Source organism: Zeugodacus cucurbitae, chromosome 3, assembly GCF_028554725.1.
Source record: "Zeugodacus cucurbitae isolate PBARC_wt_2022May chromosome 3, idZeuCucr1.2, whole genome shotgun sequence".
Classification (NCBI taxonomy): Eukaryota; Metazoa; Arthropoda; class Insecta; order Diptera; family Tephritidae; genus Zeugodacus; species Zeugodacus cucurbitae.
In genome coordinates, this window is record NC_071668.1 from 47,188,150 (window position 1) to 47,198,096 (window position 9,947).

Here is a 9,947-nt window from a genome sequence, read left to right on the forward strand (position 1 = left end):
GGGTCAGATTGTGTATTATATAATATTATTAAAGTTAAATAAATAAATTGCGAGGGTATAAAATGTTCGGTTACACCCGAATTAGCCCTTCCTTACTTGTTTTATTTGGAAATGTATATTTTGAGGCACAGTATTCATTATTTTGTTGATCTATTAAACGGCCCTCGATTAAAGCGCTGATTTCATTCAAAAGAAGAGTCTGATTACTACATTAATCGTGAATCGAATGTAAATCGAGATGTTTATTTATAAAATAGCAATCAGATGATGAAACTCGTTAATCGAGTAGTCGCTGTGTGAAAGAAAAAAACTGGTTTCTTAATTATAATCTTAATGTATTAAATTTATTTCACTGTGCGAAAAAGCTGATTTATATTATAAATTTAAGCACCTAGCCTAACCTTAAACATGTCTTACCTTCATGAAACATACTCATTTCAATTATTTTTTTGTATTTTACTTATTAGTTATTACCATACAAGGTAGTCAGAAAGAAAGAAAGTTTATGATAAAGCTAATTTAATAAGTTGAGGGTGTCTTAACTAAGTAAGTAGTCAGTTTAACTAATCCAAAAACCTTTCGCATACGATACATTAATTAGATTCAATTTGCACAGGAAGGGCGGAAGATTCAACGCCAAATGCTTCTCTGCTTATTGACTTCAAATTAATAGTCAACTGAATTGTTGTTAATAAACAAGTAAGGAAATGCTAAGTTCGGGTGCAACCGAACATTTTATACTATCGCAATTTATTGGAGAAATTTTATTAAGACAACATACAATTAATCCATAAATTCGGCATAAAGTTTAATAGAATAACGAAAATCGTCATGTATAGTATATGAGGGCTGAGGTAATTCCTGAAACGATTTCATTAATTTTCACTTGCAACACATATTACCCAATACATATGTATGTACATGCGGAATAAAGCCCACAGAATTTTTGAAAAACCTATAATTAGATATATGGAAGCTAGGAGATGATATTTTTGAAAATCCTATAATTAGGTATATGGAGATGTTATGACCTGATTTTAATAATTTTTGGAACAGAGACACGCAATTAGAAGAAAAGAATTTCATCTGAATTACATTAAATTATATGAGAGATTTACCCCTATTTTCGGTTAAAATTTATCTTATTCGCTGAGTTCAACATGTTCGATATCTGTGGCCTTGAAAAGTTATAGTCCGTTTTCGACAATTTTTTTTTTATTCCGCTATCTTCATTGGTTTCTTTTGTTTACATTATAAAGTGAAGGAATAAGATGGAATTCAAAATTGAGTTATAAGGAAAGTAGTCGTGGTTGTGATCTGATTTCACCCATTTTTTATCCGCGTCATCAGGGTGTCAAGAAAATATTATATATCGAATCGGTCGAGTAGTTCCTGAGATATGGTTTTTGACCCATAAGTGGGCGATGCCACGCCCATTTTCCATTTTGTAAACAAATCTGAGTGCAGCTTCCTTCTGCTATTTCTTCTGCAAAATTTAGTGTTTCTGACGTTTTTCGTTAGTGAGTTAACCCACTTTTAGTAATTTTCAACCGAACCTTTGTATGGGAGGTGGCCGTGGTTATTATCCGATTTCAACTCTATTCATGGTGTGTGATGGGGTACGTAAGAGAACCGACTGCAAAAAGTTTGGTTTATATAGCTTTATTGGTTTACGAGTTAAATACAAATAATCGATTTGTGGGCGGGGCCACGCCCACTTCATCAAAAAAATTACATCCAAATATGCCCTTCCTAGTGCGATCCTTTATTCCAAATTTTACTTTTATAACTTCATTTATGGCTTTGCTATGACTTTTATGTGTTTTTGGTTTTCGCCATTTTGTGGGCGTGGCAATGGTCCGATCCCGCCCATTTTCGAAAGCAACCTTCTCACGGTCCCAAGGAACATGTGTGCCAAGTTTCGTCAAGATATCTTAATTTTACTCAAGTTACAGCTTGCACAGACGGACAGACATCCGGATTTCAACTTCACTCGTCACCCTGATCACTATGGTATATATGACTCTATATCTAACTCTTTAAGTTTTAGGTGTCACAAACAACCGTTATGTGAACAAAACTGTAATACTCTCTTGACAATTTTATTGCGAGAGTATAAAAATGACACCTGAATTACTTTAGTTGAATTAGTCATAACATTGGCGTTTATTTTGTCCATACATCGTACGTAATATGTTTTACGTACATACATATGTAGTCGTAACTTGACCGACTTTACAAATTAACAAATTTGAAATTCTGTTTTCTCCCTGTATGTAGCACAAGCGAATAAGGTTTCGCCGAAATTGGATTTTGACGAAGCGGAAAATAAAAACAGCTCAGATGTGCCCATAGTGCCAGGCACGGGACAAGGCGGTAGGGTGGATGGTAATCAAAATAGAAGTGGCAAAGAAGACGGAGCTAACGGTAGGGACAGTGATGCAACAACCAACACCAACAGTGGAGGCGGCGGTAAATCCGGACCTAAAATCCATGGTGTGCGAGTGACTGTCGACACAGGTGACACTCGAAAATCAAAGGGTAAATTTTTTGTATTATATATTAACACTGTTAATCCCACCGGACGTTGTCCCTATCTACTATATATTAACACTTAAGAGACATCGTTTAAAGTTCTTTGCTAAAAATTCCTCATTAGAGAACACAGAGAGCGTGGAAATAACTGATGTGGGAAAGCACAAAAAGCGGGTTGGCATACATACGGATATAACATTTGAAATATCGACAGACGGAGATAGTGATGGCAATGCGACTAGTGCAGCACAAGATGGCGCTAAAGGTAAGTACAAATTAACATATATTTTTACATTAATAAGATGAACGTTCTATTAGAGGATGCTAGTGTGCCCATTTTTAAAGGACGAAGTCGTCCTACGCAAAAGTCCCGAAAGCCATACGATCCCAAAAACCAGTGGAATCCCAATTTCTCTTCGGAGCGACGTAGCTACGAAGGCGGTAGTCACGCGTCCGGTCCAGCTTACTACCATCCACAATACTATCCAAATAATGTGCCCGTCTATGTAGCAACAGGCGATGGACGTGGGAGCAGTGTTGGTACGGTCTATAGGTCTAGAGGAGATGGTTGGAATAGTTATGTGCCCTCTTCTAGTATATGGACGACTGAGCGTAGTTACAGTGAGCAATATAGACCCAATACAGTAGCTGGTCATAGGACACCTAGTTGGAAACCATGCTACTGCATGACCTCCGCTGTCGATAATAGAAGGCGGCGTGAAAACACGCATGTTATGAAGGAAGTTCTTCAACCTACAAGCCCAGCTCTTAAAGTGATAGATGCGAAATTGGAGAAACCCTTTTCAAGCAGTTAATTGCATTAGTTTCGTAATACATATGTATGTATGTAAGATAAAAGTTTATGTATAATTTAAATAAAAATTTTTTGTTTATTTCCGAAAGTGAGTTTTTTTATGTTTACATCGAAATAAAAAACGCATATTAGCTTAGCGTTAAAGAACACATTAAAGTATGCTAACTGTACAACTGTGATGATATTTATGTGTGAAGACTGTAGCTGCTGACTTTGCCATTGTCATCGAGTGTAGTGGTAGCTGCCTTGTAGCCGACGCGCTTGCCGTTTATGTCGTAGTTCTCGCTTTCGCCAGTCGATAGCTCTTTGAAATTTTTCACTTGACCATCGGGACCAAACTGTTTGAGCAAACATAAAAGAGCAAGAATGTACATTTGAACGGTAAATTCGGAAGTGTGATTCTTACCTCAGATTGTGAAGACCATTTCGAAGCCTTTTCCCAAGATTTTGTTTTAAAACCACCGCCAGAGCCGCCAAAACCGCCTGAAAGACCGGCATTGCTACCATAACCTGCAGACAAGTCGGCCAATTGGCTACCGCCAGCACGTACGCCACCATAGCCGATATCTTGGGCTTGGGCTTTAGCCAAACGCTCGGATTCAGAAATGTAGTGATGTAAGCCCGAAGAGCCTGCGCCAGCGGACAAACCTGAGCTTGCGCCAAATGCAGAATCTGCTCCGAAACTTGAACCAAATTTAGAGTTGAAGCTAGACTCAGCACCGAATTGGGAGCCAAATTTGGATTGTGAGCCGAAGCCACTGCCAAAAGCAGCGCCCTGTGTAATGGCCGCATTGCTGGCTGCACCGAATCCGTGTTGAGCGCCGAATTGGCTTTGAGCACCAAATCCATGTTGGGCGCTGTATCCGCTTTGAGCTCCAAAACCACTTTGCGCACCATAACGACTTTGGGAACCGAAACCAGAATTGGCGGATGTAAGCGAACTTGAGCCTAAAATGTAATATGCGCTGATTAGTGCTAATATTTTAGATATATTATATTATTTTTGAGTATTACCGAGACCACTGAAGCCTGTTTGACCTGCAGTCAATGAACCACTCAACAGATTGCCTAATTGAGAAGCTGTGTTTGAAGCAGCAGAGTGTTGTACGTAAGAAGAGTGGGAGCCACCGACAGATGGTACAATAATTTGGGGTTGAGCTGAGGTGGTCACTTGACGATAATTAACATAAGACTCATGGCCGGAAGGAGAAGAAATAATTTGAACGGGTGCAGCTTGTTGAATACGTTGCTCTTTAATGGATACGTATTTCTCTGAGCCACCAGATGGTGCGGTGTATTGAATTACAGGCACAGCTTGACTTTGTACACGTCGTTCTTCGTGGTGGACATAGTTCTCAGCACCACCACTGGGCACAGTGTACTGAATAACGGGTTGAGCAGCAACACGACGTTCTTCATGGTGATAGTAGTTTTCGGAGCCACCAGATGGGGCAGTGTAGTGGATAACGGGTTGGCTTTGTGTGCGACGTTCCTCGTGGTGTACATAACTTTCGTGACCACCCGATGGTGCGTATGAAATAATTGGTGCTGCAGTTTGCGACTGTACACGACGTTCCTCGTGGTGCACATAGTTCTCAGAGCCACCAACAGGTACGGTATAACTAATGGCAGGTTTGCTTTCAGTACGGCGTTCTTCATGGTGGATATAACTTTCATGACCACTAGAACCACTTCCTGAAGCGACAACTTCAGGTATGACTTGTTGATGTACATTTTCACTCTGTTCTGAGAAACTGCTTGATGATCCACCTGAGACGGGTATCACAACAGAAGCTCCATTGCTGGCGCCACTGGCAAAGTTCGAATTAGCGCCGAATGATGAAGAGCTACCAAAGTTCGCTGAGTGACTTGCACCAAATGAAGCAGCGCTATTACTGGATGCACCGAAAGACGAACCACTTGCCAATTCAGCGGCTGAAAGACCTGATAAACCAGCGGAGCTTTGATGACCAGAATAGCCACCGCTACTGTAGCCACTGCTGCCGTATCCGCTACTACCACCTGAAAGTCCGACAGTGCCCACCCCACCATAAGAGCTGACCTCTTCAAAGGAAGCATGTTGTTGCCTGCGATGGAAAGTGAATTTGCATATGAGTATCAAAAACTATTTTTTAACCTTAAAAGTCATATTAAAGACTAAAAAATAATGTACAAGTATGCGATTACTCGCTAGAAAATAGTCCGTACAAGTAAAAGTTATCAAATATTTTATTAAGTATAAACTTACCCATCGAAGCCAGAAGCTACATCTCCCAATTTTTGTTTAGCCTCTTGAACCGTTTGATGGTGTTGACTGTAGTGTCTAAACGAGAGAAGGAAAGTGTTTTAATATTTAAATTAATTATTTTTTTATTTAATATTAGTAAAGAAATTTAGCAAAACCGATATTTTTAATTATTATTATTTTTTTTTTAATTTTGTACCAAGCCAATTAGGAATACAGATCATCGAATTAAATGATTCCATTATTGTTTAGGTACTTACAATTTGTGGAAATCACGCCTTGAAGAGGAGTAAAGAGAGTAAAATTAAAAAATTCTATTAAAGTTATTTTTTAAAGCAAAAAAAATTTAAGTGTATATTTATACATTTAAAAAATGAAGCATATTATTGAATATGAGTACGTGATAGTATGTATATTACCTGTTCTCGAGCTCTTCTGAAAATAAAATAAATATCGTTTATTAGTTTTCTGATTACTTAACAAGTTATACTTTTGAAATAGGTATATATAGGTTTATTAGCATTATGCTGATGAACTAATATAACAAGGTTTCGATTCTTAATTCAATGTTTATCCAGCAAATATACGGACTTTTTCAATAAAGCAATAAACACTTTTAGGAAAGTAAGTCCCTGAAGTAATATTTCAAATAGCATAACCAAGCATTTTCTAAGACGGAAGTGTTAGGTTTATATAGTCTGATGTAGTCCGATTTACAGTCACAGTTAAGTAAAAAGATGTCTTTAACTATAGTCTCAACAAGTTATAAAAATAGGCACGAACGATTTTAAATGTGACTCAGAGCACTCACAGTTTTATTACAATAAGAGAACCTTTGAAGGGGTAACCGATGTTAAATGAATATGTGTCGGGACCTTAGACAGTTAGAGATGATGTTGGAGCATAATTGGTAAACCAGTTTCATTAAAAAAAACGAAAAAATAATTGAAAACGAGGCCACACGCAATCAGGTGGATGTTCCGGAATGAGGAAAGGACAGACAGGGATGGCGGCACACAGCGAATCTACACCAAGCAAATGTGTGTTTTACAAGTGCGGGAGGTTACAACTCTAAAACATTTAAGTGTGTAATAAACCTCCCGAGAAATAAACTAAGAATTCTGGTGGGACTGTATACAGGTCGCTGCAAGCTCTGGAAGCATCTATACAATCTGAAGATAGTCTCATCAGAAACTTGTCGCTTCTGTAACTTGACTGAAACTCCGCTACCCCTGCTATTAGAATGTGTGGCACTTCACGGGAGCAGGAGTAAAATTTTGGAACTTAGCAACCCAACTGAGGAATACATCGACGCCCTCACTCCCAGCACCATTCTGTAAGTTATAAGGTGAAGTTGTTGTAGACATCGGGAGGACACAATAGACCACAGGACGCAGTGCATACCTCTACAATTTTCTATTCTATTCTAAGCCTCGAAGGTTCACACTATCGAACCGGAATCGAAATATGGGAGGACTGCTATAAAAATGCATTACTCTGGATGGAGTTTATGTCGTTGAATAATACTAACTTTTATCTCATAGATTTATTATTACAACTGACATTTTATAAACATTTCCGTTATTTCAATAAAAAATTGTACAATATTTTTAAGGCATTGAATTTTTCTCCCTGATACAGCGCGGTGCTGAAATAGATTAAGTAAACTAACTAATTACACAATCAGCTATGGATGCATACGTAACTATGTATATACAAATGCTTACCTAATACTCACAATATAATATATTCATATACATATATAAATGTACGTATGGACAAATGAATGTCCGGCCGTACTGCATCAGCGACATTGTCTGGTGTTAAAAAAACTTTGTTCGACGCAAGGTCAAAAGTTATCAGTAATCGAAAACGAAATGACACCACATTAAGATGTTTGTCATATACCTATATACATACATATGTACATAAATGTATTTGTAAGTATTGGTGTATACATATATAGTATCCACACACAGTTAGGGAAGTTCAACTGTATTCGAAGAAATATTTTTATAATTTATTATAATAAGGCGCTAATTCAATTAATGTTCACCAATAATAAGTAACCAACGCTTCTTTTTTCGAAATCAATGTTCAGATTACAGAGTACTGTTAATTAGTTTCTGAAAAGTTTACTAAATACTTCAGCAATTTCTCTTATCTGTTTTATTAGAACTCTAAATAGAGCCATAGGGAACTCATCGTTAAATTTTGAAAAAACCCCTTCACGCTATTTGACGTTCTGCGATGTTGAAGTAGAATTTTCGGAGTTCCATCAAAATTTTCAAAAGTGGTATATATTTTTAGGGAAAATTCCAGAACTTTCCTTAAATTTTCGGTAATCCCTTCTGAAACTGTAAATTTTCATCAACATTTTTTTAAATTTCATTCTTTCTCTTTTGAAATTCTGGCATTCATTATTTACTTTGAATATTTAGCTCCAAAAGGCACAATTATGAGTACATACTTCTCCTATGTATCTATTGCATCAGTCGATTTCACAATTCCCCAATTCGATGCTACTATTAAAAATTAATTTTTATGATTGAGTCCGCTGAATTTTTATTAAAATCAATTAAGAAATTAGAAATAACGAAAACCGTTCGTCTCCTCAGCTTCAATAATACACATTTATGTAGTTAATTTACCTGCAGCCACTGCGCAGACGCAGATTGCCAATACAATGGCTGTAAAACTCTTCATTTTACACAATAATAAACTTTTCACTTTTTTACAAATTCTTCAGGCACTCGAACGTCTTCTCAACGTCGCAAACTTTTCATTAATAAATTCAAAAGTGAATCTTATAAAGATTTACAACTCACTTCTAGGAAATCTCAAGCTTTTTATACGCATATGTATATGTACATATGTATGTGCGACCGAGTATTTTCAGGAGCACTCGGAACAGTGTTCTGATAAGGAACTCGGCCGTGCTGTGTTGGAAATAGAGCGGATCGCATTGTTGCTCGCCATCGTCACGAATTTGTATATGTGTATTTATATACATATGTATGTATGTATGTATGTATATGTAATCAAGTATGGCTTTGAACGATGAAACTGAAATTAATTAATACCTTTTGACCTAGAACAAAAAACCTCCATCGAAGATAATAATATTCAATCTCAGCGACTAGCAAAGTATTCATTTCGAATATGTGCTCGTATGTGTATTTAAGCGTTTGTACATACATATTACGGAATATTCTTGTTCTGTAGTAGTGTAACGCACTTCTACAAACATACATACATATGTATGTACATATGTGCAGATATATGTGACAATTACTTTATTTTCATCTTAATATAAATGTTTTTAATATTCAAGCAATCTGAACGTTAAGTGCAAGGAGAGATCTATTTATTCGCACTCACATCCTTCATAACAATATACATATGTATGTATGTACATATTCACATTAGTTTAAACTAGTGAATCTACCAGTTATTGCGAAATCTATTTTTCTAAACTAAATCTCGGTTAGTAGTAAATTTGATGATATATAAACTATAAACGGTTTGCTTACTAGTGAGAATTAATGATCTTAAAATGAAAAACTATAAAAGTAAAAGTGTTCTTCTTTGCTGATAACTTCTCTTTTTTTCATAAAAAATTTCGCATAATAGGATGTATCAAATATTTTTGAAAAGGCACTGAAATAAAATAAATAAATACTGCGCTTCCGTAAACTACACCGATTAGAATTTAAAAATTTTAAAGTAACATAATTGTAATAATTTTTAATTTACTTCAACTTACTTTTCAAAATTACAAAATGGCGGGCATTTAAAAACTTTTGAAAAGAAACGGCAAAGTCGTAATCAGCGACTCCGAAAACCCCCGAGTATTGAGTTTCAAGCGAATCCCATGAATTTACCAAAAAATCTTTCCCCATATTTATTGTTGGGGTTATGCCAAAACCCTTATCTGATGGGGTTAAATAGACCTCGGATTCAGATTCAGCGACCCCAAAAACATTAGGCACACAAAGTGAAACCACCTGATCGAACAATTTTTTTTAAATATGGCTGAGTGAATGGGAATAGCTACCGCTCAATGATAATCGAATATTTTTGGCCCGAATTGGATGATATGGACTTAGACAATAGGTGGTTCCAACAGGACGAAGCCTCAAGCCACACAGCAAATTTCACAATCGATTTATTGAAAACCAAATTTGGTGAAATGGCCATTCGATTGGCCGCCTCGGTCGTGCGATTTGACGCCGTTAGACTATTTTTTGTGGGGCAACATCAAGTCTATGGTCTATGCCAACAAGTCATTGACGATTGATGAACTTCGTACGAATATCGAACGTGAAATTGCATCAGTATCGGCCGATTCAT

The 9,947-nt window shown here is 36.8% G+C and overlaps 2 protein-coding genes across 7 annotated transcripts in view; one reads left to right on the forward strand and one right to left on the reverse strand.

Annotated features, from left to right (window-relative positions):
• Positions 1-3,687, forward strand: part of LOC105218763 (uncharacterized) — a 55,126-nt gene extending 51,439 nt beyond the window's left edge. For all 3 annotated transcript variants that reach the window (XM_054226553.1, XM_054226552.1, XM_029044554.2), the window contains exons 3-5: positions 2,281-2,541; positions 2,660-2,800; positions 2,854-3,687. In XM_054226553.1, coding sequence (XP_054082528.1) covers positions 2,281-2,541; positions 2,660-2,800; positions 2,854-3,350 — 899 coding nt within the window. In that variant the 3' untranslated portion in view covers positions 3,351-3,687. The remainder of the gene's footprint in view (positions 1-2,280; positions 2,542-2,659; positions 2,801-2,853) is intronic.
• LOC105218764 (filaggrin-2) lies at positions 3,403-8,400 on the reverse strand. Of its 4 annotated transcripts, none has more exons than XM_011194557.3 (7): positions 8,246-8,400; positions 6,014-6,029; positions 5,855-5,872; positions 5,598-5,672; positions 4,364-5,436; positions 3,756-4,297; positions 3,403-3,687 (listed from the first exon to the last, which is right to left on the reverse strand). In XM_011194557.3, the coding sequence occupies exons 1-7, from the start codon at positions 8,298-8,300 to the stop codon at positions 3,535-3,537; spliced, it is 1,932 nt and encodes a 643-aa protein (XP_011192859.1). In that variant the 5' UTR covers positions 8,301-8,400; the 3' UTR covers positions 3,403-3,534. The 4 variants fall into 4 exon arrangements, with proteins under 4 accessions (XP_011192859.1, XP_054082525.1, XP_011192860.1 ...); XM_054226550.1 differs by having other exon boundaries at positions 6,014-6,026; positions 8,246-8,394; XM_011194558.3 differs by lacking the exon at positions 5,855-5,872.
• Between the last annotated feature and the right edge of the window lie 1,547 nt (positions 8,401-9,947).

Excerpts from the sequence above, each read along its gene's own strand:
- LOC105218764 (XM_011194557.3), bottom strand. The coding sequence starts at position 8,300 with ATGAAGAGTTTTACAGCCATTGTATTGGCAATCTGCGTCTGCGCAGTG. Across the intron at positions 5,437-5,597 it reads GTAGCTTCTGGCTTCGATGG|GCAACAACATGCTTCCTTTG; the intron begins GTAAGTTTATAC and ends TTTCCATCGCAG. Across the intron at positions 3,688-3,755 it reads AATGGTCTTCACAATCTGAG|TTTGGTCCCGATGGTCAAGT; the intron begins GTAAGAATCACA and ends TTGCTCAAACAG.